Here is a 26,946-nt window from a genome sequence, read left to right as displayed (position 1 = left end):
TTCGGGGGTGGGGGGTGGGGACTAATGGAGGGCTTCATGGATTGGTTGAGTTTCATTCCGTTTGTGCCACTACACCAGTAGTCGCGGTATGCACAATCAAATTGCATTTTTTTATCAGGACAGTGCACAGAAAGAATGTCTACAGTATATCTGTTTGTTCGTCTGTGTGTCTGTCGGTGAGTGTTTATGATGTATTCCTCGCTGTATCTCTCTATATTTTGCTTAATCAGTGCGGCACCTGCACTGCATGCGTAGAGAGGGTACTCTGACAACGTCAAGTACAACAGGTATTGCATAAAGTTTAAATGAGTGGGGCACATTCACCACTTGACCGTTTACAAAGCACTCACTGATAAACGTTAGTATTAGTACTGGGGGGTAATGGGTACCACGACAACGGGCACAGCGCTTTTTCTCACCCAGTGCAATGAGGCCAAACAGGAGTCCCAGCTCACCCAGTGCAATGAGGCCAAACAGGAGTCCCAGCTCACCCAGTGCACAGAGGCCAAACAGGAGTCCCAGCTCACCCAGTGCACAGAGGCCAAACAGGAGTCCCAGCTCACCCAGTGCACAGAGGCCAAACAGGAGTCCCAACTCACCCAGTGCACAGAGGCCAAACAGGAGTCCCAACTCACCCAGTGCAATGAGGCCAAACAGGAGTCCCAACTCACCCAGTGCAATGAGGCCAAACAGGAGTCCCAACTCACCCAGTGCAATGAGGCTAAACAGGAGTCCCAGCTCACCCAGTGCAATGAGGCCAAACAGGAGTCCCAGCTCACCCAGTGCACAGAGGCCAAACAGGAGTCCCAACTCACCCAGTGCACAGAGGCCAAACAGGAGTCCCAACTCACCCAGTGCACAGAGGCCAAACAGGAGTCCCAACTCACCCAGTGCAATGAGGCCAAACAGGAGTCCCAGCTCACCCAGTGCAATGAGGCCAAACAGGAGTCCCAACTCACCCAGTGCACAGAGAGAGGCTAAACAGGAGTCCCAACTCACCCAGTGCAATGAGGCCAAACAGGAGTCCCAGCTCACCCAGTGCACAGAGGCCAAACAGGAGTCCCAGCTCACCCAGTGCACAGAGGCCAAACAGGAGTCCCAACTCACCCAGTGCACAGAGGCCAAACAGGAGTCCCAACTCACCCAGTGCACAGAGGCCAAACAGGAGTCCCAACTCACCCAGTGCAATGAGGCCAAACAGGAGTCCCAGCTCACCCAGTGCAATGAGGCCAAACAGGAGTCCCAGCTCACCCAGTGCACAGAGAGAGGCTAAACAGGAGTCCCAACTCACCCAGTGCAATGAGGCCAAACAGGAGTCCCAACTCACCCAGTGCAATGAGGCCAAACAGGAGTCCCAGCAGGAGTAGGGAGAGGAGGAGGAGCCCCAACAGCCACTTCCACCAGGAGCAACAACCTCCACAACAGCCTCCTCCACCGAAGAAACCTCCTTCTCTGATCTCTGAGGAGGACACACAGTGACACACAATATTAACCCATTATTTCTGACCTGAGATCAGATTCATACGAGGTTTTCCACTGGACACACACTGGTCTGATTAACCCATTCTGACCTGAGATCAGATTTTAAAAATTCTTCGATTTTTCAAAAATAGCAGACCTACAAGCTCGTATCGCGCCACTCGGTGGCGCGATATGAGCTTGTAGATCTGCTATTTTTCAATTGCTAAAGCATAACATGATGCCGACACCAAAATGGGTGCCCGGTCAGAATGGGTTAACACAATATTAACTCTTCACCACCAACACAATCCTTATCATGAAACCCCCTATTTATGGTAGTTATAGCGGAGTTTCAGCTGTTAAGCCCTCCGCATTCAATGCCACTTTGATTGGCTTATCAAGTAAATGGTTAATTATAGCTTACAGCTGGTTAATTTTAGCCTAACTATTTCTGTGCGATACTGTTGTATGAGGAAGTAGTGAATAGGGCGGTTAGATTTAGTTGATTATAAAGACAATTATTTATTACCTGTTTTTCATGTCGATATATATACATGCATGATGCATACATACAGTATATAATAAAACAAATCATAAAAAGTGCTTGTTTTTGTCATTAAGTATTTATTAGAAATAATCAATAATAATTGCTAAGAAAATAATCAAATCAATAGTTGGAGCCCAATACGTTGAGCTCAAAATCCACTACCTTCATATTAATGTTAAACAAGTAAATGTAAAATACCTGCATATGTGGCTTTGTCTTTCATGAGAACTCCGGATCCGTCTGTTAACAAAGAACATGACAACGGTAATTAGCATATGGTTATTAAGCAGAGTTAATGGTTGGACTCATAGTATTGGTGTTATCATGCTCACTCATGGCTGACTCCGACTTGAGAGTGGCCTGTTCACTGTAATGCATCACCTTCTCCTTCTTCATGGAGTCTCCTGAGAGTGACCCTGCAAACCACACACACACACAAACAAACAGGCACACGTACGCACACACACACACACACACACACAAACAGGCACACGTACGCACGTACACACAAACACACACACACACACACACACACACACACACACACACACACAACCACAAATTAAGAGTAATCAAGAGCATGTGAAATTAAGCTCAGTTCGCTAGGAAAAGGAAGCCGAGTTTATTTTTATCTCATGCACAGAGACAACTCGACGTGCTTTACTATGCAAAGCCTAAACATAATGACAAAAAGAAATGAAAGCAGCATTACAAACACAATTTACACTTTAGGCATTTAGCTAAATCCAGAGCGATTTACATTAGGCAAGAACAAAAAAGCATGGGAATACATCACATATATAAAATGCATTTATCATGAAACATGCGTAAGCTAAAAGAACGTAACTAGAACATATCTATATAATGACACTATACATATAAACTATACATATACTATACTATGCTATACATAATGTACTATGAAGATCTATGACTACATACAGTGCAATTATTGTGCTGTCTACATGACATGCTATAAGTCTGTTTGGGAGTGATGCTGCAGTTCTGCATGATTGCAACGGGAAGTGCATTCCACAGTTTTGGGGCCAGAATGGAGAAGAGTTTGGGACGTGTGGAGCGTTGTGCCGGTGTTTTTAGTGAGGGTACTTCCAGCTTTCCTGCGTTGGCTGATTTGAGTGCGCGGGAGGGTTTGTAGGGTTCAAAATAAAGGTCAAAGCGCAATTACTAAAACTTTTACATTTGATGAGATTTAGCCTCGCAGACCCAAAACTAAAGAATATTTTGTGAGCGTTGGATAAGATTGTGTCCACAAATCCATGCTGTATTGATGTGATACCATAGGATCGTCAAAATAGCAACTATTTGACATTCTCTAATTGTGTAGACTTCTTGTAAATTAAGTAATTCAAATGTTTAACAAAAATGTAACTCCTGAGAGCATGATTTTACACTCTCAAGGGTTAAATATCTACTGTGTAAGGGCCCATTGGGTTACCAACTTTCCATCATTTAGCTGGGGACTACCTGAAGTTATCTATTGTTTACATGTACAAGCATTACTTTATGTGTGTCAGTGTCCTGAACTAAGCCCACTGTTATCAGGTTACAATTTATAGGGCTTTAGCAGATGCTGTTATCCAGAGCGACGTACAGGTGCTTATATAGTCAGGCGTTATATAGGAGTTATATAATCACATAAATAGAGTGAAGAGAGCACCGTGTTGGGCGTCCTGGTCCTGTTTATCATCTCTGTCGGGTGGAATACCTCATACCTCCGAAACTGTTACTTTTCAGGATTCAAATTCCAAAGTAACAAAAGTAGCAGATGTACAAGCTCTTGTTTCGAGCTGCTATACTTTAGATGCTTTTGTGTGACTCTGTACTTATGATCAAGTAGGGCGTTAACTCATGAAAGAAAAACGCAAAAAGTTTGAATATGGAGATGAGAGGTTTCTGGCCGACAGCAACGTTGTGTCTCTGCACCGTATCACCAGGTCACATTACTGTACACTACTATACACACTGTGTGTGCACTTGGCAAATAAAAGTAACTCTTGATTCACGTAACGGGGCCCATTGTACTGTTGCCTGGACAATTATCTTGGTGTCCACAAGGGGGCGGTGGTGTGAAACCCACCTCCTCCGCCACCGCCTCCTATGAGGGCGGCGGTGCTGCTGCTGGTGAACTGCTTGCCGCTGTCCTTGGCCAGAATAAGCACCTCCGTGTCCCTCCTGGCCGGAACGTTCTCTTTCTCCATCAGCAGGTACTTGTAGTCTTTCTTGTACATGTCGTCTGACACAGACCGAGTGGCTGAGAGACGAGGAGAAGAAAACGAAAAAAAGACAATAGTTTTAAACAATGGTTTAAATCAGGGGTGGCCCAACTTTGACGGTGGAGTGTGGGCCACTGTATTTCCACGCTCACTCCAGAGGGCCACATTGCATATTACTGTCATAGCGAAAATAGCCGATCTACAAGCAAAAAAAAAATGCGTCGCACGTGCCCCCCCCCCCCCCTGGCCGCCAGTTGCCCATGTACGGTTTAAATTAATACCCGTTTGGGTTTTATATTATAAATCGGAAATAGGGATGCTTATAAAAAATGTTTGGGTCAGTACTTACTTGTAGAAACTCCAGTGCTGACAACACCACCACCATTGGAGACGTTCTTCTGTACTCCATACCCTGCGCACGCGCGCACACACACACACACCCACACACACACACACACACACACACACACACACACACACACACACACACACACACACACACACACACACACACACACACACACACACACACACACACACACACACACACACACACACACACACACACACACACACACACACACACACACACACACACACACACACACACACACACACACACACACACACACCCACACACACACACACACCCACACACACACACCATTCTTAATTATGTGAATATATATGCACTGTAAAAAATAATCAAGCAGTCCAAACTAGAGTATATCATTAATATAATAATGAACTAATAACACAACAGGTTGTGTCCATAACTGTACCTCCCAGGCTGCCGTTCATGTTGGCTCCATTGGCAGTGAGAACTCCGTTGGATATGGGTGCCAGGTTATTTTGGAATCCATAAACTGGAACAAAACGCACGCATGCAGACAGGAACATATGATTTATAGATATTTCCCCCGTCCGTCAGACACAAAGATGAAAACCCAAAAAGTCACAGGTATAATGCTTTATTTTTTTTACACACAGGTCTACGGCCCTGTGTGTAATATAGTACAAATTTGACCCGTAAGGCAATGGCTCTCAAAGTGCAGGTCTGGGGTCAGGGGTCCTTGAGGAGGTTCCAAAGCTCCGGTTTTGCAATGCAATGCAGGTCTCTCACCTGACAGGGTGGAGGGGGAGGTGCAGTTGAAGGTGGAGGAGCCCGTCGACATGTTGTTGGTGTTGATCTGGTAGGAGTGGGTGGTGCTGCCAGTGCCCACGCCAACGCCCCCGCCGTTGCCGACGCCAGCCAGCGCGGCGGGCAGGGTGGACGGCAGCGTGGAGGTGGACCAGGTGTAGGACGGCTGCAGGCCGCCTGAATCCAGGGTGGCGCTCTCGTAGTGGCCCGACTTCAGACTCATGTCGTACTGGCCCGACTTGTAGCCGGTGTCGTACATCTGGCCCGACTTCACGCTGGCCACGTCGTACTGTTGGCCCGACCTGGAGCCGCCGTCGTAGTGGTCGGACTTGACGGTGATGACGTCGTACTGGGAGGACTTCACCGCGGTGTCGTATTGTCCAGATTGGACTCCGTAAAGGGCCGCCGCCACCACGCCGCTGTCATACCCGTTCGATCGGACGCTGCCGGTCGTGTCATACAGGCCTGACACTGCAGGGAGGGACGAGACGGAGAAACGGTTATCCTCTTAAGCGTCGTCATCCTGAGGCTAACGGTCGCCGGAAATAGCCTATCTACAGCTACAAGCTCACAACACTTTCTACATTGGCTGTTTTCGGCGAAGACATCGAGCATAGTGGCAAAATCAGCGGGGGTCAGGTCTAATATAAAATAGGAAATCCGGTCAACCAGGTATAGTATACAGTATGAGTGTTTTTTTTTTTTTTTTTTACACTTTATTTTGATTTTTATTGATGAATAAATGAAAAAACATATGTGTACATTTTGTTGTATCCGACATGTAAATATCCCCCCCTCCCCCCCAATCAAGGTCAGAACAAGACAAATAAAACAAAGACAGACAGTACAAGACAGTACAAGTAATTAGTAAACTAGTTTTGAAAGTACTAATGAACATAGTAAGAAGAAAATAAAATAATAATAATAATAATAAAATAAAATAAACAGCATTTTCCATCAGGGTATGGTATCTAGGTTACATACATTGTATCCATCTTTCAGTTTAGATAGTAAATTCCTCTATATCCAACTGTCTACTTACTGAGGGCCTCCAACCAGAGGTCGCCCAATGTCAGGTTTAGTGTGAGGTATCAGATTGTACAAGGGAATATGGGTTTAAGTGAAAGGTATACTTTCTACAAACTCTATGAAAGGGGTCCAAGTCATAATGTATCTATCTTTAGAACCACTACGGTTGTACCTTAGTTTCTCTAGGCCGGGGAATCATGGAGAGAACCTCTTTGACCCACTGTTTGAACGAGGAGTATGAGTGTTTTAAAAAACATTTTAGAGCGAGAGGTGGAGAGAGTGTGACGTGAGCGGCTGTGCGAGTTTTTTCAGATATAATCTAGATATGAGAAAGATGTTCGAACCGTCACCCACCTTGGTGGCAGTATATTAAATTATAACTCTGAAAGCATGATTTAGTTTTTCTATTTTAGGACATACTTTTACTCAAATCTCCACGGTTGTGGGGAAACTTTGTATGCAAGCTTGTACATTGGCTATTTTGGGTAACCAAAAAAGAAAATGATTGAAGATCATTGAATTATGGTATTTCTACCTTGAATAAAAAATCCAATGTTATTTCTTTCAGTAATCAATGAAATTCCATGAATTAGAAAACACATTTGAAGTTTAAGAAGTAGTGAAAGAAGTAGTTTAAGAAGTAGTGAAAATAGCCAATCTACAAGCTCACACCGTGGCGCAAAGTGACTGTCACTAGCTTGGCTTCTTTTGTTCAAGTGGAAAATGTGGTTATGGTCTTTTTTTATTGGCCTAAAATATTGTCTATATACGTGCATTCATGAATCCACTTGCTGACCGGCAAAATATCGTATCCGGGGGAAATGCCTTACAGTAGGTTGTGACCAGGCTTTTCTCTTCGCAGATGACAGTTAGTGAGAGAGTGACATGGCACTGACCAGACTGGGAGGTGAAACAGTGAGAGAGTGACATGGCACTGACCAGACTGGGAGGTGAAACAGTGAGTGAGTGACATGGCACTCACCAGACTGGGAGGTGAAACAGTTAGTGAGAGAGTGACATGGCACTGACCAGACTGGGAGGTGAAACAGTGAGAGAGTGACATGGCACTGACCAGACTGGGAGGTGAAACAGTTCGTGAGAGAGTGACATGACACTGACCAGACTGGGAGGTGAAACAGTGAGAGAGTGACATGGCACTGACCAGTGAGAGAGTGACATGGCACTGACCAGACTGGGAGGTGAAACAGTGAGAGAGTGACATGACACTGACCAGACTGGGAGGTGAAACAGTGAGAGAGTGACATGGCACTGACCAGACTGGGAGGTGAAACAGTGAGAGAGTGACATGGCACTGACCAGACTGGGAGGTGAAACAGTGAAAGAGTGACATGGCACTGACCAGACTGGGAGGTGAAACAGTTAGTGAGAGAGTGACATGGCACTGACCAGACTGGGAGGTGAAACAGTTAGTGAGAGAGTGACATGACACTGACCAGACTGGCAGGTGAAACAGTGAGAGAGTGACATGGCACTGACCAGTGAGAGAGTGACATGGCACTGACCAGTGAGAGAGTGACATGGCACTGACCAGTGAGAGAGTGACATGGCACTGACCAGACTGGGAGGTGAAACAGTGAGAAAGTGACATGGCACTGACCAGACTGGGAGGTGAAACAGTGAGAGAGTGACATGGCACTGACCAGTGAGAGAGTGACATGGCACTGACCAGTGAGAGAGTGACATGGCACTGACCAGACTGGCAGGTGAAACAGTGAGAGAGTGACATGACACTGACCAGACTGGGAGGTGAAACAGTGAGAGAGTGACATGGCACTGACCAGACTGGGAGGTGAAACAGTTCGTGAGAGAGTGACATGACACTGACCAGACTGGGAGGTGAAACAGTGAGAGAGTGACATGGCACTGACCAGTGAGAGAGTGACATGGCACTGACCAGTGAGAGAGTGACATGGCACTGACCAGACTGGCAGGTGAAACAGTGAGAGAGTGACATGACACTGACCAGACTGGGAGGTGAAACAGTGAGAGAGCGACATGGCACTGACCAGACTGGGAGGTGAAACAGTGAGAGAGTGACATGGCACTGACCAGACTGGGAGGTGAAACAGTGAAAGAGTGACATGGCACTGACCAGACTGGGAGGTGAAACAGTTAGTGAGAGAGTGACATGGCACTGACCAGACTGGCAGGTGAAACAGTTAGTGAGAGAGTGACATGGCACTGACCAGACTGGGAGGTGAAACAGTTAGTGAGAGAGTGACATGGCACTGACCAGACTGGGAGGTGAAACAGTTAGTGAGAGAGTGACATGACACTGACCAGACTGGCAGGTGAAACAGTGAGAGAGTGACATGGCACTGACCAGTGAGAGAGTGACATGGCACTGACCAGTGAGAGAGTGACATGGCACTGACCAGTGAGAGAGTGACATGGCACTGACCAGACTGGGAGGTGAAACAGTGAGAAAGTGACATGGCACTGACCAGACTGGGAGGTGAAACAGTGAGAGAGTGACATGGCACTGACCAGTGAGAGAGTGACATGGCACTCACCAGACTGGGAGGTGAAACAGTTAGTGAGAGAGTGACATGGCACTCACCAGACTGGGAGGTGAAACAGTGAGAAAGTGACATGGCACTCACCAGACTGGGAGGTGAAACAGTGAGAAAGTGACATGGCACTGACCAGAATGGGAGGTGAAACAGTTAGTGAGAGAGTGACATGGCACTCACCAGACTGGGAGGTGAAACAGTTAGTGAGAGAGTGACATGGCACTGACCAGACTGGGAGGTGAAACAGTTAGTGAGAGAGTGACATGGCACTGACCAGAATGGGAGGTGAAACAGTTAGTGAGAGAGTGACATGGCACTGACCAGACTGGGAGGTGAAACAGTTAGTGAGAGAGTGACATGGCACTGACCAGACTGGGAGGTGAAACAGTGAGAGAGTGACATGGCACTCACCAGACTGGGAGGTGCCCGTGACGATCTTGGTCTCCACCGTGGCCTTCTTGGGGACCGGCAGGGTGATGGATGCAGCCGAGGCGGAGCGGGAGGGGCTGGCGCTGTTAGAGCGCCCTCCGGTGGTGGAGGCCCCTCCCTTCAGCAGCCTCTTCACATCATCCAGCTCTGTCCCTGTCAAACAAGCACACACACACTTACCATGTTAAAGTAGGCGCTTCAGCAGACTCGGCGCCGCTCGAGTTACGTCCCTGATAGGGACACTGGGACAGAATCGTAAGTCACCCCCCCCTCCCCAAGTCTTGGTAAAATGTGGCCGAGTAGGTTCTGGTGACCGTTCCGAGATCGTCGGATTTGACCCGGGGCGAGAGTGTTTTGGGGCGAGCGTTCTTGTATTCGCCTGATTTATAGAAAGTCCTTTTAACAAGTTAAATAAAGTAACATTAAGATGCATGACTGTGTCTAATGCACCTTTTGATTTTTTTTTACCTAGAATATTTTACATATATGCACACATGAACACGGTTTTCAAATGCCTTTGCTTCGGTCGAAAGAGCAAATACAGTTAGTTGTCCCTGGAGGTATTTTACTACAAATAAGACCGTAAGATAGTCACACTGACAGCACAAGAAACTGCACCTACAACCGCAGGGAGAATGCACAAAGTCCTCTTTTATGTGTGCCAGTCAGCTGCCAATGGAAAACCCCACGACAGCGTCTAGCTGACAAGATATGTACTGTAGAAGAGCCCAGATCACTGTGGGCAGCATGCCCACATTCAGCCTTGATCTAAGACTGCAGGCAAATTGTTTCTCTAATATGATCTTCAGGACTGACTGTCCACAGTGTTATTTACTATAAGTGATCAGAACGTGTTCGTGTATTCAGAAAGGATCGAACTATGGTACTGATGTGACACATTGTGGGCTGGTAAATCTGCTATTTAAGACAATAAGAAAACATATACATTTTAGTGGAATTTGAGTAAAAAATCTCCCAGGGCTCCCTGGCACAAAATATTTTCAGATGAGGTCATACCGTTGGTCATACTGTACATATTCTTTGGGATGTCCTTTACATGAAAAGGATTGAGAACCATCATCATCATCATCATCATGAGCAAAGAAAAGTCCTGTCTCTGAAAACGTCTGACATCTCCCAGTAACACTAGATCACTCATGTTTCATGTTTTGCAAATTTGCCACACAATTTATGGCATCGCTCATCGTGTCTTTAATTGAAAGCACGCTGGGATGCAGATTAGCTTAATTCCTCACACCTGTAACCGATAAAATGCCATGTGACGCCAGCTCGGAAGACGTGCGATGTCGAGCCTACAGCTGTGGTTCTCAATCAGTTTCATGTCAAGGACGCCAAAATGTTTTTGGCCAAATGGAGGCTACCCGCCCCTCTAGACCAGAAAGCACGCTGGCTGGGCCAGGCTACCCGCCCCTCTAGACCAGAAAGCACGCTGGCTGGGCCAGGCTACCCGCCCCTCTAGACCAGAAAGCACACTGGCTGGGCCAGGCTACCCGCCCCTCTAGACCAGAAAGCACGCTGGCTGGGCCAGGCTACCCGCCCCTCTAGACCAGAAAGCACGCTGGCTGGGCCAGGCTACCCGCCCCTCTAGACCAGAAAGCACGCTGGCTGGCCCAGGCTACCCGCCCCTCTAGACCAGAAAGCACGCTGGCTGGGCCAGGCTACCCGCCCCTCTAGACCAGAAAGCACACTGGCTGGGCCAGGCTACCCGCCCCTCTAGACCAGAAAGCACGCTGGCTGGGCCAGGCTACCCGCCCCTCTAGACCAGAAAGCACGCTGGCTGGGCCAGGCTACCCGCCCCTCTAGACCAGAAAGCACACTGGCTGGGCCAGGCTACCCGCCCCTCTAGACCAGAAAGCACGCTGGCAGGGCCAGGCTACCCGCCCCTCTAGATCAGAAAGCACACTGGCTGGACCATGTTAAAGATTTGGCTCCATTTCAAAAGATTTTGTGCCAGAGACCCCCATAATAGAAGGTCTGTGTTATTCACAATTATTCACACAAAATTGACAATCTACGAGCTCACAACATTTCAAATATAAAATAAAAGTGGTGAAGCTGATTTTGACACATTTTGTCTGGGACTCCCTGGAAACCTCCCTCAAGGACCCCTAGGGTCCCCGGACCCCACTATGAGAACCACAAGCTCGTATCGCGCCACCGAGTGGCGCGATACGAGCTTGTAGGTCTGCTATTTTTGAAAAATCGAAGAACGACTGACATTTTTAGAATCTGATCTCAGGTCAGAATGGGTTAATCAGACCCAGTGTGTGTCCAGTGGAAACCTCGTATGAATCTGATCTCAGGTCAGAATGGGTTAACTGAAGTCTAGTCTGACACGCACGTAGACACACGATCATTTCCATGTCTAAGTAAGGTGTTCTGAATATGTGCTTGATCAACGGTTTGTGCATAAATCAACTCAAGATGAAATTTGATCTTGAAGACCATTTTATGAATGAGGCTTCTGTTCTTGTCGCCAACAATATGCCCCACAACAGAGGCTGTTTAAAAACAAGGTAATTTCAGTATGAGAAGCAAAAGAAACAAACCGAGACGCGTGTTGAAAAGAATATAGCCTTTTAACTCCAAATGCTGACAAGGTGCTCTTGAAGGAGTGGAATGAAGCCTAGAATGAAATAACATCTAGGGCTGTAATAATAAGGCAGACACTTGATGACTTACGTACAGAGGGATGGAAAATTATTAACACAGTGATTCCCAGCCTGGGCCGTGAGGATATTGGGCACACAAATAATTGCCCATTAAAATGACAGCTGAATGGCTTTTGATTGATTGATTGATTGATTGAATACTTTATTAACAGTTTGCAAATAGTACAGTGGTAATGATTCCTCAAAGGATAACACAAAAAGCCCTGGGGGCTTGTTTCCATTGTGGTCCTGTGTATTCTGCCGTGTTTAGTGACCAGATGGGTGGGGCGCAAACGCCTTCAAGGTTTACAAGTGGGCTCCGGTCCAGAAAAGGTTGGGAACCGGCTGTATTCTAATTTTAGATGGAATATCCAGAACATAAACAGAAACCCCACCATACTGTATGTGACCACAGGTCTACATACAGTGTGTGACCAGTCTGACCACAGGTCTACATACAGTAGCACCACCACCCTCCCCCATTCCCACCCCAGCCACGGACCCAGACATCAGGATGAATCTGACCTGGCCTACAGACATGTCCAGACATGTTCAGACATGTTCAGACATGTTCAACGGCGACACCCACATTCCACCGCCCCTCCCCATTCACACCTCAGCCACGGACATTCCACCGCCCATCCTCAGTCACACCTCTGACTACTTCAACACAGACGAAATTAACACAATCGTCGCATCCAACGGCCTTCACTTGTTTCATTTGAATGTGAATAGCTTGAGTCCCAAACTAGCTGAGATCAGACATCTGTTCCAAAACGGTAAGGCAAACATACTGTGTTTCTCTGAAACTAAACTTGATGAGTCTACTAAAGACCCAGAGATTGAAATAGAAAATTACTCAGTCATTAGAAATGACAGAAACAGACATGGTGGTGGCGTGTGCATGTATATTCACCAAGATACTGAATACATTACTCGTACTGACTTGCAGCATGATGAAATTGAAACTGTGTGGGTTGAATTAATTTTCAAAAATGCTAAATCAGTATTAGTGGGCACCGTCTATAGACCCCCTGATCAGAATGAGTTCTATGATATACTTGAGGGGTGCTTAGCTGGGGAGGAATGTGTAGAGAAGATCCTGATTGGCGACTACAATACGGATATGCGTCGTAAGGAAGCTCCTGTGTTCAAGTCATTTAGTCGGTTTTGTGATCTGCATGGTGTCAGTCAGCTAATTACCCAACCCACAAGAGTGTGTGATTCTACTCAAACTGTCATTGATCTCATTCTGACCTCGGACAAATCCAGAATCTCAAAGAAAGGGGTTATTGTATGTGGGCTCAGTGATCATTTTATGATTTTCTGTACCCGCAAAATACAAAAACTAAAGTTTGACTGTCACAAAACAGTCATATCTAGGGACCTCAAAACCTACTCTAGTGAGGCCTTTAACCTGGAACTGGAGAATCTGGATTGGTCCGATGTGCTCAGGAGCTCACTAGTCGAAGAAGCATGGCTTGGCTTTAAAACCAAATTTACATCAGTACTAAACATCATGGCTCCTTTGAGAACCGTCAGGGTCAAAACCCGCTCGGAGCCATGGATGAATTCGGACATACTGACTGCAATGAAAGCCAGAGACAACAAATGCTCTGAACTTCTTAAATGCAAGTCCAAACTAGCCAAGTGCAAGCGCTTCGACAGTGATCTCCAAACCAAACTGCACAACCTAAAAGCCCAGTGTAACAAGCTAAGAAACGGTGTAATTGCCATGACCAAATCAGCCAAATGTAACTTTATCAATGATAAAGCCGAGGAAATCAAAAACAATCCTCGGGAGCTATGGAAGTTACTAAACAACCAACTAGGCTGTGGTCGGAAACTAAAAACCAGGTTTACTAACATAAACATCAAATTGAATAACACCCTCATCACTGACAAACTCGATGTAGCCAACCACTTGAACATCTTCTTTACAAACATTGCAACAAAGCTGGTTAGCAAACTGCCCTCCCACTCTGGGCGTTTTGGTGTAGAGCACATCAAAGCCTTCTACAAAAACCTTGGTGTTTGTAAAGATGATTTTAAAATGGCAATGGTAACAACCGAGGAGGTACTTAAAAAACTGAGTGCCCTCCAACCCCACAAGGCCACTGGCCATGACAATATTCCCTCCAAATTTCTCAGAGACTCAGCCTTTTCCATAGCTCCAGTCATCACCCACATAGTTAACCTCTCCATCAAACAGGGACAGGTCCCCCAAGATTTTAAACTGGCCAAAGTAACCCCCTTGTACAAAAAAGGGAGTAAATTAGAACCCGGCAACTACCGCCCTATTTCTATTCTAAGCTCCATCTCGAAAGTGATGGAAAAAATAGTCTATGAACAGGTTGAAAAGTATCTTGCCACTAATAAATTGCTGTACGAGTTCCAATCTGGCTTCAGAACATCCCACTCCACTGACACATGCCTCCTCTATTTGAGCGATCACATCAAACACGAGGTGGATGCTGGAAAATACTGCGGCATGGTCATGCTGGACCTCCAAAAGGCTTTTGACACCGTGAACCACTCCATACTGGTTAACAAGCTTAAAGCTATTGGTTTTGATAGCACATCAGTGAGCTGGATGCAATCCTACCTGGAGGGGAGAGAACAGATGGTGGAGGTGAACGGAACACTGTCCCCTCCCCTCCCAGTGAGCTGTGGTGTCCCACAAGGAAGCATACTAGGGCCTTTACTGTTCCTAATTTATGTTAACGACATGACTTCAGCTTGTGACTGCAACTTGTTCCTGTTCGCAGATGACTCAGCACTGCTGGTCTCGGACAGGAACAAACTGCAGGTTGAAAAGACCCTCAGCTCTGAACTCGGTAGAATCTGCACCTGGCTCGCTGATAACAAACTATCCTTACACCTGGGAAAAACTGAATCCATCCTCTTCGGATCAAATAGTAAACTCAGCAAGGCAGATGGCTTCTTGGTTAGAGTGGGTGACAATATTATCACACGAAAAGATCAAATTACCTACCTAGGTTCCATCCTGGAGGCTAATCTTTCCGGTGATAAAATGGCCACCAACGTAATCAAAAAAGTCAATCAAAGAACAAGATTCCTTTACAGGATCTCCTCACTGGTCAGCAAAAACACCTTGAAGACCTTAACAGGAGCCCTCGTACAAGGTTTCTTTGACTATGCATCCACCTCTTGGTACCACAGCACCTCAAAGGCCCTTAAAACAAGGCTCCAGACCTCCCAAAACAAACTGGTCAGGCTCCTACTTGGCCTCACCCCTCGAACCCACCTCACCCCTGCCCACTTTGACAGGCTGGGATGGCTTAGGGTCGTCGACAGAGTACAGCATCTTGCAATGGGTCTGGTCCACAAGATTCGATACACCACCAAGATACCCATGTACCTGTCTAAATACTTCCTTAATGTAAACGAAGTCCACACCCACAACACCAGAGGGAGTGCAACAAACCATGTACAACCCAGATTCGGCACAAACAAGGGACTAAATTCTTTTCGCTCCTATGCCACCAAAATGTGGAACGCCCTACCAACAGTCATTAAGACATGTGAATCCCTTGACTCCTTCAAAACCGCTCTCAAAGGGCACCTACGGATGGCTGCAATTCGAAACTGGCCTCTGTAAAATCTGAATCCCCCCCACCCCATTTCCCTCACTGTATATTGTATATTGTATATTTTCCCAGTGCTTGTATATTTTCCCTTTTTTGCTTCCCATATGATGAATTCCTGTTCTGTTCTTTAGCTACATAGAAATGTCTATTTGTATGTCTCTAAATGGTTGTATGTCTTTAAATGTTTTGATGAATTGAACAATGTGGACCCTGTTGTAAACAAGTGTAATGCTTAATTGGGTCGTCCACTCACAGTTGACAGTCTTTGTATTGAGTTTGTGCTTAAAATGTACTGTAAATTCTACAAACTGTTAATAAATATTTCAATCAATCAATCAAACCCTTACATCTAACACTAAACTGCAAAGTAAAGATACTTTGGTGAATGATGGTATGATTGGAATCGATTCTGATCGGGGGGGGGATTACTTCAATCTCATCACTACAGAATACAGTTTTTAACAATGTTTTCCTTCAATTTGGTTAATTCAAGTATTTCTCTAAGCCAGGTGACATTGTTTAGTATCATAAATTCCAGGTTCCGTTATGGAGAAGGAAATTATAGAGTGGATGTGAACTGAGTGCAAATTCTGTTAGATCAGTCAGAAAGCATGCTGCTCTAGTGCCGTACGTGAAAATAGCAGACAAGCTTACAACGTATTGCGATGAAACATGCTGTGAGCTTGTAGATCTTCCTTTCTGTTTTGTGTGTGACACTAGTGTGCAAGCAAGTATAAATCAAAGGCTTAAAGCCCACCAGCTAATTTCTTTTTCACAAGTTTCAAAATGCTGGAATACTACATCAAACATCCCGATGGTAGCGATGCTTTTGTTACTTTATGAGGACTCGTGACCACAGAAAGCGGTTTATGAGCGGAGGAGCGCTTTGCATGTCATGTCTAGAACGCTCGCAAGGAATGTTTACTGTTGTTTACGCAATGTTTGAAACTACCATCACATAAATGATCAAACGTGAGATTGATGAGCGGCACTCCTCTCCAAAAGTTAAAATATTTTTCAGCTTGAGTTGGCAAAAATAAATTGCCTGCTGGCGGATTTCGGTTTGGAGAGGCTCAATTGTACGCCCATTTCCTACACCAGAGAATGTGGGCGGCCAATCGGGACACGGTATGCAATATGGGCGGGCTTTGGTACAGTGACTTTCAATGATTGAGACCTTTGACTGACAGTAGCTCTGACCAATTGCGTCAAAGAGAAAATGTTTCCCTTAGAAATGAAATCCAAGCTGAGCCTCCCCAGACTAATATCCCGCGGTCCGTGCGATATTAGTCTGGTTTATTAACCAGGCTATGAGTTCGTCGGGACGTCGGGAGCATTGAAACACGATGTGAAGAGTGCTCAAGCTAGGCCCTTAGGCTGACCAGACGTCCCGGTTTGGCCGGGATTGTCCCGATTTTTAAATATCTCTAAAACACTAATGTGTCCCGATTTTCAACATTCACTACAAAATTGTCCCGGAATTAAAATAATAGTTGTTTTCAGTGGTTCATAGACGTCTATCGTGTTCTTTTCATGTAAACAAGCTCACCTACAGCTACAACTAATCAGAAAACATGAACGAATGCATTACGTGTCTGAATTCAGCGCTGAGGCTGATGATTGTCAATCAGTCGTTAACACCTATGGTGCATATATAGTTTAGGGATGCACCGAAAGGGAAGTTCTTGGCCGAAACCGAATACCGAATATAGGAAACAGTTGGCCGAAAACCGAATACCGAATATCCGAATATGATTAATATTATACATCTTTTTTCCTACCATTGCTGTCATGGCCGTACCTTAAAGCTACCTGATTTATGGCAAAATAAATGGTTATGGCAAAACTTAACTTAAATAATAATCACTTAACATACCTACACCCGCACAGTATCATTGGTATGAAGTGTAACTGAATATCGCTGTTTTAGTATCCTCACTTAACCCATTAACCTGAGTTTAATTAATTAATTGCATACACTATTCGGTGATGTATTTTCTGCCTATTTGGGCCGAAACCGAATAGGCCGAAAATGCATTTTTAGCCATTTTCTGCCGAATATTTTCTGCGGACGAATATTCGGTGCATCACTAAGTTACATGAATGCACGACAAACATGCGCATTGATTTAAGGGTCCCGGTTTGAGGGGCTGAATATATTATGGTCAGCCTATGGTCTAGCGTGTCTTTAACCTAGAAATGCATGGCAGACGGGCACTGGCAGCTAAATAAAAATAACACTTTCTGTCAATGCGGGTCCTCCATCCTCATGCAATCAATATGTGCAGCTGTGCACGTGTTGAGCCACATGCATGTGTTGAGTAGATGATCTTACATCTGGATGCAGTGGGAGAGGCACTCTGCAGTCTGGCTCTGATCTGACTCTCTGAAATCAAACACACAACAACAGGAAACAGACAGAATAGTTAGACACATTGCTGTGGGACGATGATTCTAAATGTGAGACGTTGCAGAAATAGAGACAAACAACAGCAACTTACCTCTGCTTTGACTCCTCCCCCTGGCATTGGAGCCTTGAAACACACGCACATACGTAGGCACGCACACACACACGCACGCACGCACGCACACACACACACACACACACACACACACACACACACACACACACACATGTATGAAACACACACACAGACACACATGCATGCAAATACAAACACATGCACAGAAGCACGGACACACACACACACACACACACACACACAAGGATATGCATGCACACACACACACACACACACACACACACACACGGATATGCATGGCATGCACACACAAACACATGCACAGAAGCACACACGTGAACACAAACACGCACACGCACGCACGCACGCACACACACACACACACACACACACACACACACACACACACACACACACACACACACACAATTCACAAAATGCTTAAACATGTGTTTTTTTTTATAATAAAAAACAACCATATAAGGGAGAGGCTGGCACACAGATATGCAATTATGAACTTCATAATCACATGGTTGTTATTGTAACTCACAATAGTTCCCGTAGTCCTTCCGTGTGAACTCTGGGGACGAATTGCCACTGGAACTTCCTGCAGCAGAGAGGATACAATAGGTTGCAGGAGGTTAAGAGAAGGCTGTCCACGCCTTTCAAAATGTTTTCCCTCTTTCTGTCTGCCTGGCAAAACGTTTCCGTTATACACGGTTCAGGCGTTGGTTTCAAAAAACAGACAGAGGCGGGCAGGCGGCTGACACGATGCCAGCCTGCTTATCGTTGGTGAACAGCAACCAAGCTTATAGGGCTGTCACGATTACAGATTTTAAGTTGACGATTAATTGTCACACAAATAATTGCGATAAGATTTTACGATTTCATTGTGTTTTGTTTTTAGTTTTTTTTGCATTGAACATTGGAGCGTTACAATTTGTATTTCTGTTTGCCTTTTAGGCTTCGTAATAACAAATTGCCCAGGGCAGATAACTTAAATCTAAAACTTGAAATCTAGAAATTTGTTTCTGTAAATGTAGAAAACGCTGAAATAGTTGATCTACAAGCTTACAACACGTCACAAAGTGACGTGTTGTAAGTTTACAGATCAACTATTTCTGCTATTTTTTTAAACCTATGGAACTTTTTCAACATGGAAACGCTCGACGCAAAAATAATTGCGATTATCTTGAACAATTGCGTTTAGGCGATTATGTAATGATTGGGACAGGCCTATAACCATGCTCACCGTCATAACCTCCTGAGTGGCTGCCGTTCTTCCTGAAGCTTGGCGAGATGCCGCCCGTGGACCCGCCCGTCAGCGTCCTCCTGCTGCCGCCAACGACGACGCTTCCCCCCCCTCCTCCTCCTCCTCCTCCTCCTCCTCCTCCTCCTCCTCCTCCTCCTCCTCCTCCTCCCGACGAGGAGGCCGACCTCACCTTGGACAGAACGGAGAAATCAGCCGTCAAGGTGTTCTGCCAGAAATTTGTTTTGGAGGAAGCCTCACGCCGTACTGGGCGGGGCTTGTTTCGTTTTAAACAGGAGTCGTTTTACAGGAGTTGGGCGTGACCGAATACCCCATTTCAGCATCGGCCTCAGTGTCTTTGCCTCGCTAATCATTAGACTCCCAACCCACAGATCCTCACATCGAATCCCACTTATGCCCCAAACCGCAAAGAAATAGTTTTTTTGCCGATAGTATAGTTTTAGACCACGACGGAGGTCGCGCCGTCTCAAGCTAACTTGAGCTAGAGAGGGGACTGCGTTTGCCCCGACTGTCACTCAAAGTGACTACGGGGTTGGGCTGCTGGATGCAAGGCGTTGGGCTCTTATATGTGTGTCAGACTACGCTGAAGGCAGACATGTCCTCTCCTCATACGTGCTCACCTTGGACACCGACGTGACCACGTAGCTCCCACCGCCGCTGCCTCCTCCTCCTCCTCCTCCGCTCCCGTAGCCCTCTGCGTCTCCGTAGCTCCCCATTCCTCCATCGCTCACTCCTCCGCCCAGGCTGTCCCCTCCTCCTCCTCCTCCTCCTCCTCCCAGGTACACGCCCGAGGAGGAGCTGAAGCCACTCACGCTCACACCCACGGAGGCTGAAGGAATGGAATGGTACGTATGATACCATATTAGGGCCCCATTGTAATTTAGGGCCTAAATGGAAAAAAGACTGCAAGAACTTTTGCCTGTGCAAAAGAACTATGCCTTTTAGACTTTACATTTCTGTCTAATAAACTATTCAATCAATCATAGCCTTGCCAAGCTATGAGTGCCCCTGGGTATGTCGCAGGGACCTATAGCCCCAATCCGCCCCTTGATGCTGACCGGTGCCAAGCAGGGAGGCGATTGGGTCACTCAACCACAATGCCACTGAGCCTCACTGATCATTTCTATTTCCAATGTTGCTCGACCCAAAACAAGGTTCTCTACATTTTTCAAGGCACACCAAAGCATGCTTTTGAATGTAATTATATACGTATAAGTTGTCTGCGTTGGTCAGAAATCGTGTACATCCAAAAGCATTACTTTTCACGTCATCCCAGACATCCCTATTTTAGTCATGTTATTATACTGTAGGTGTCTATTGTGCAACAGTCATACAACAAAGTCTGAAATGGTGCATTTATGGGAAGCTTTTCATATTCAACTGAATGTGAAGTTGGGGGTACCAGCACCACTGTTAGATGACCAAGCAGAATTAAACTGCTTAGGATAACAAGCAGTTTAATTCTCCGAATGATGTGGCGGACCCATCAAATATTTCAAGATATTATGGCTGAAATGCTTTGAAAATGATGCAGCTCAGCATACAACACAAGTACAGTTTTCCACTCAACTATAATTTATTATTCAACAAAAAAAGAAAGAAGACTACACTAAAGGTGAACAGAGTGGAATCTTATAATTCCGGGACTTGTGAGTTTGAAGCGTTCCACTCACATGAGGAGAAATAGCTTCCACTGCTGTTTTGCGTTAAGACATTCTTCTCCAGGCCCAGCCCTCCAGCACCGCTGGACACAGTCCTGTGATTCGATCCACTGGTTCCCTCTAGCAACGGGCAGACACACAGCAAAACAAGGAAAAGCCTGTTACTCATGGCAGGGCAGTGCCTCCTCCGCAAAATGACTGGCCTACGTAGCATGTGTGTGTGAGTGTTGCGTTGGGTGGGAAAGTGAGAGTGAGACCCCTGACTCACTTGGGGGCAGAGATGCCAGTCTGGTCGTTGTAGTTACTGTCTCTGTCACAACTGATGGAATGCAAACACAAGGGAAATGGTTCAGGCAGCCAGACAGACAGACAGACAGACAGACAGACAGATTTAATTGTCTAAAATTAGTTTGTTTTTGTTTACAAAAATTCATATTAGCCTACCTTATATTATGTATGTGAATTGAATAACGAAATATGTTGGAAGAGATAAGTTAAATCAAATTGCATTAAAAAAACATCATTTATTTTAAAAACCCCTCTTTGACCACTAGGAGGCAATGTATGCACAGATCAGCTCAGCCCTTCATTTTGATGTACCATCTCCCATTTGACTTACACGCTGTCTGCCCCCTCCCCTTCTATTCCTAACAAATACCGTGTGTGTGTGTGTGTGTGTACCTCTATTAGTATCAAGAGAGAGCCTACATGTCCCCACAAGTATATAATAGTAGAATTTGAGAGTTTACAATTAGGGTTAGGGTCAGGATAAGGCATTTAGAGATTACGGTAGGTTTAGGGGTTTAAGTTATGAACTTATTCTTAGTTGACATACGGTGTATATGGTGCATGCGGTAGCTGTGTACCTGCGGTATACCTGTGTCATGCGCCACAAGAACTGTCAAAACGGCATTCGTAAAATTACTGTTCTAAAATGTGGATGCCCGCTGGCCTAGTGGTCCAGGCGCATATAGGCTCTGGCCTGATGGCGTGTCGCGTGTTCGAGTCCCGTTCATGACAGCCTTTAATTGTTGCATGTCTCTCCCCTTCTCTCTCTCTCTCTCCCTCTTTCCTGTCCGTCTTCACTGTAATTATCAATAAAGGGAAAAAGCCTAAAACAAATCTTTAAAAAAGATTGTCCAAGTAATACAAAAGTGCCATGCATGTGTGTGTGCGTGCGCGTGCCACGTGCATGTTTGGTATGCAATTCTGTCTATGGAAATAGCCCTGTTTTTATGTTGGCGTCTAATTTTCGGTGTCAAGCGTATAATCAAGTGTGCTTGACCTCGCTGTGCACGCCAGTGGTGTGACAGTTCGGCCATGTTGGCCCGGCATATCATATCATATCATATGACTGCAGTTATCACTGGAAGATTAATGGAATAATTACACTTTGGTAGAAGGTGCACTGTAGCTATTGTACCTAAGATCACAAGGGCGCTGTGACACCTTATCTGCTTGTACGATAGGTTAGTGTTCATTTTGTTGACTAAGACTAGGGGCTATACCTTAGCCCTTATCCCTAAACTTATTTGACATATTTTACTATTTTGAAAAAACATTAAAAAAATTGTTCAAATCGATCTCATCTCGTCACAACGTGTCGATGTAGACCAGCTAGTTTAACTATTTTAAGATGTTTTTTCAAGATAGTAAAATATGACAAGTAAGTTTTGGGATAAAGGGTAAGGCGAGGCGTGCCCAAGATACATAGGGCCATAAGACTAAAATACTAAGATTTTGATATTTAGTTGACTAAGACTAGACTGACTAAACAATTTCAGATTACTAAATAGGACCAATGGTGTGTCATTCAAAAGAATAAGACTAAATCAGAATTTGTTGTCAAAGTTCACACTGCACAGTATAGTCCAAACTTTTAAACATGTTGCATTACTTGATTTCATCCACTTTCAACCTGCTGGCATCCCCATTTTCATAATTAATAATTCATATATGAATAAAAGAATAGTCAAAAACATTCAAAGATTTTCAAAACATTACAAAAAGAAAATGGCAAAAATAGGCAATCTACCAACTCACAATGTTGTGAGCTTATAGATCGGCTATTTTCAGTATTCCTCATACGGTGTGTGTGTTTGTGTGTGGTATATAAAAAAGGTTGGGATACACTGGCTTAGACGTTAATAGGAATGGTCAATGTCAGGTGGAAACCTTGTATATCCAAAACCACCAAATCCTGTGTTCCAATGGATCCTATCCATAATGTAGTTATTATTTATTCATACGTTCTTGATAATATGATTCATTGGTTAAATACTTACAAAACACACCACATAGTCATGCACACTTAACCACTTTCACTTTGACCTTTTTAAATGTTTACAAAGTTACAACAATAGCTCTACAAGCTGACAAGGGAAGGCGATGTTGCACGTTTTGCACTTATAGATCTGCTGTTGTCACTATACTCCTGCGTGACACACTTGTATGATGAAGTATAGTAGGACATTAATGCATTAATTTAAGAAAAGATAAAACGCTGAACTATGGAGATACAAGGTTTCTGCCCCGACAGCAAGGAAATGCAGCGCTCAACTATAGCAGAGATATAGTTGGTCATGGTCCAGTCAGCATTGACGAGGGGGCGAGACACTGTGTTTATGTAAATCCTCCACCAGGATAATAACATAAACTGTACACGGGGACATAAATACTGTAGTCTACTCTTCAGCTTTGGAGGCTCACTCTTTGTAGGTGTCTAACAGCACCTCAAATCTCCCCTTCACCAAAGTAGCTGCATTTGTCATTACTCCTTATAAGGAGACTGACCACATGTGTCTCTTACACATTTTTTGCACTTGGAATAGTGTTTCCTATTCATATTATTGGTGTATGAATATGAATCACCAGAGATTGCACAATAAAGCTGCTCTGTGAATGCACAGCATATTTATACACCGTAATCCCCCTGCAGGTCCCTCAGTCATTGCTGATCCAAAAACTCGACACAGACTTTATATGGAGGATTGATTTGTAATTGGAACTGTGCAGGTTTTTGAACAATAGAAACGGACAAGTCATGGACATCTTACCCTTTTCTCCTGACAGCTCTGTGGAGTGGTTGCCCAGTCGCGTTGTCAAATCGTCCATTTCCATCCCATCCCACTATCTGGTGAAATGACAGAAAGATGAGACCTGGGCAGGAAAGCTCCTCCAAGGGGGGCAAACAATCCACATGCACCCATAATCCATGGATTTGGACATGGCTTTGTCTTGTCTAAGCAAATAGCTATAATAACTCATAACCCTGGAGGGTAATTAATTCCTCTGGAAAGTACAGTCCATCCATGGCTCTGAGAAAACATCCTAAAAGAGGAGAGAACTCTACACGTGTGTCCACAATGCAGGGTGCTGGGTCAAAAGCGTACAATAGTTTATAAAATGCAGTAGAACATGGAGCTACAGTATGGTAAAGATGTCTTAAGTTATTGTAGAAGAACAACAGATCTGTTTGTTGAGCCCAGACCTGTCACCTAACAATTTGATCATAAAATAGGCAGCCAAGATAAATGCATGTTTACCTTGCCAAGTTGCCAGATAGTGAATCTAAAGTTGCTGGGACAACATAGGCCTACTCTAAATCCAAAATGCTGTCAGAAATGGATGTTGCAGCAACAAAAATGTTTCAATGTTATATTTCTTACATGTTTTTCTTTACCTTAAAAATAATCTAGACAAAGATTAGAAGGCCTGGCTAACATTAATTGATCAAATGTATGGTTAGGTTACCACAAGACAGGTTTGCACTTCACAAAGTGCAGATAAAGGTTTATAGAGGGCATCCACAGTGCACAGCCACGTACAGTATTATACTGTAGGTTTCAAATTCTGGATTAATTCACGTTATGGTCTTTGAGGGCACCCTGACAAAAGAACAAAAGAGGCGAGGGGATTGCTGTACAGTTTTGGGAGCACAAAAGAACATCTTCTCACGCATGCAGCCCAGCCGCAGCCTGCATGTACAAAAGGCATTTCAATCACTAACATGTGTCACCACTGTACTGCTCAATTCACATCAATGTCAATAGGCTATAGGAAAGTATTCATAAAGCCAAGTTCCTAAATCCAAGTGCATGCTGCTGTAGCCTAGATAGGATAGACTATTGGTTTCTGATCTCCCCTCATTAACTAAAGATAACTCAAATAAATCAACAAAACATCAGCCACGAAAAGCTGTTTTAACTTTGCAATAGCCTATCCTGATCAAGAATATAAGCCCAGTGCCCACTGCCCACACGTGGTCCACAAACTAATGAAAACAAACAATGTGAAATGCCCATAACTCTCCATCGCATGCGCATGCTGCCACTGATTGACTGATAACTCTAAATGTTTACAAATTGTATCCAATTAATTAACTTATCATGATTAATCACAACAAATGTTTGACAGCTCAAGTAGCGGACAAGAGAAGACACATGTGTGATGTTTATCTCAACAGCACAACACACAGCAGGCAGATGCAGGTAAAGTGCGCTCAGGCAGCGCAGAGCCAGGTTGGCACAGAGTAATTCTGACTGTAGGATACGTGGAATAGACGTGCAAAGCAGATGTATAGTTCGATGTTTAGCTCCTTTGTTGCACGCGGACAATCCCAAATTCCCACCGCGCAGGCCTACAAAATAGGTTATAATGGTTAATCCACTCTGGTATCCTTAATATAAAATCCATACCTTCAGCGCAAGCCGTTGGAGAAAAGAAAAATAATAAAGTGAAAAAAGCTTTCCCCCCAGTAAATGTGAATGAATCCTGATTAGTCCCGCGGGGATGCGGCTATATTACTAATCCATCCTTCAACGAGTCAGTTTGTTTATAAGAAGTTTGCGCAGGGTAGTGGTGGTGGGACGTTCCGCTGCCGTCTCTATTTTTTTTGTCTTTTTCGCTCTCAACTTTCGCAGGCAAGCCAGAGCAGAGAACTTTTGGGCTTTTGTCCCAACCGCGCCCATCCAGCCGAGCTTTGGCAGGCAGGTATTGTGTGTGTGACTACTGGACTGACTGCACGAAGGGGCTGGGGAAAAAAACGCAACCACAGGGAACCAATTAAGCTTTCAATACACGGTCTACAGACTACAGAGAAGCAGCCTGATTTATGGCTCTGAAATGTGATTTAACAAATAGAAGGGGAAGAAAAAGGAGAACCAGAAAGAAAGATTTTTTTTAGATTTTCATTGTGATTCAATTCATTTTTGGAATGTTCTTTTAAACAGCCCCTCCTCACCCAAAGGCTGCTGTTTTCATCCACCCACCACAATCCACATGTGCATTGTGTGTCCCCCACACTCCATAAACTGATGATCCGCTTCATGTGTGCTGTGCATCAGCAAATAGTCAATATTCATTCCACTAGGCTTACATCTGGTGGACACATTGGAAAAAGAATGGAGTTGTTGTGTTTGCCCCTCCATTACATAATCAACCTAGAGTTTTAGTGAACATGCCATGAATAAATCAAAGTTAATGTACTAATTAACTTTTAGTATGCACCCTATAAACTGGTCACAAAGCAGATCTACAAAGATAGGATAGAGATAGAGGCCAACGCTCTAACATTAAAGGACCACACCCATTTTTCACCTATCTTCATATAATTTGTCCTCACAAATAATACTTTGTCTCAGAGCGGGGACTATATGGACAGTTCAGGTTATTAAAATTTTACACGACGAATAGGCTCCATTAGTTTGGAATCCCGGTTGATGATGTCACTGGTAGGGTATTGGCAGATTTCTGTACTGTCCACACAGCCCACCAATGAGACACAGAGTGAGTAGACAGAAATGGTTCCATCGTATGATGAGCGTTAATGAGGAGGACCAATTAAATGAAGATGAGGTTGAAATGAGTGAAGTG

General features: G+C 44.8%; 1 protein-coding gene across 1 annotated transcript in view; it reads right to left on the bottom strand.

Moving 5' to 3' along the window:
* The window catches only part of col17a1b (collagen, type XVII, alpha 1b), a 78,752-nt gene extending 52,692 nt beyond the window's left edge, over positions 1 to 26,060 (bottom strand). Inside the window, exons 1-17 of the mRNA XM_083774240.1 lie at positions 25,770 to 26,060; positions 24,129 to 24,205; positions 21,341 to 21,391; positions 21,085 to 21,192; positions 20,032 to 20,240; positions 19,394 to 19,583; positions 18,692 to 18,748; positions 18,160 to 18,192; positions 17,994 to 18,044; positions 9,358 to 9,528; positions 5,366 to 5,854; positions 5,025 to 5,108; positions 4,592 to 4,654; positions 4,107 to 4,280; positions 2,341 to 2,424; positions 2,207 to 2,248; positions 1,328 to 1,459 (exon numbers count right to left, since the gene is read on the bottom strand). Coding sequence (XP_083630366.1) covers positions 1,328 to 1,459; positions 2,207 to 2,248; positions 2,341 to 2,424; positions 4,107 to 4,280; positions 4,592 to 4,654; positions 5,025 to 5,108; positions 5,366 to 5,854; positions 9,358 to 9,528; positions 17,994 to 18,044; positions 18,160 to 18,192; positions 18,692 to 18,748; positions 19,394 to 19,583; positions 20,032 to 20,240; positions 21,085 to 21,192; positions 21,341 to 21,391; positions 24,129 to 24,192 — 2,002 coding nt within the window. The 5' untranslated portion in view covers positions 24,193 to 24,205; positions 25,770 to 26,060. The remainder of the gene's footprint in view (positions 1 to 1,327; positions 1,460 to 2,206; positions 2,249 to 2,340; positions 2,425 to 4,106; positions 4,281 to 4,591; positions 4,655 to 5,024; positions 5,109 to 5,365; positions 5,855 to 9,357; positions 9,529 to 17,993; positions 18,045 to 18,159; positions 18,193 to 18,691; positions 18,749 to 19,393; positions 19,584 to 20,031; positions 20,241 to 21,084; positions 21,193 to 21,340; positions 21,392 to 24,128; positions 24,206 to 25,769) is intronic.
* Positions 26,061 to 26,946: the final 886 nt, after the last annotated feature.

Source organism: Protomyctophum parallelum (assembly GCF_964188405.1).
Source record: "Protomyctophum parallelum genome assembly, chromosome: 10".
In the NCBI taxonomy this organism is placed as follows: Eukaryota; Metazoa; Chordata; class Actinopteri; order Myctophiformes; family Myctophidae; genus Protomyctophum; species Protomyctophum parallelum.
Note: the sequence above shows the minus strand (reverse complement) of the source record. Positions and strands in the feature narration are given on the sequence as shown.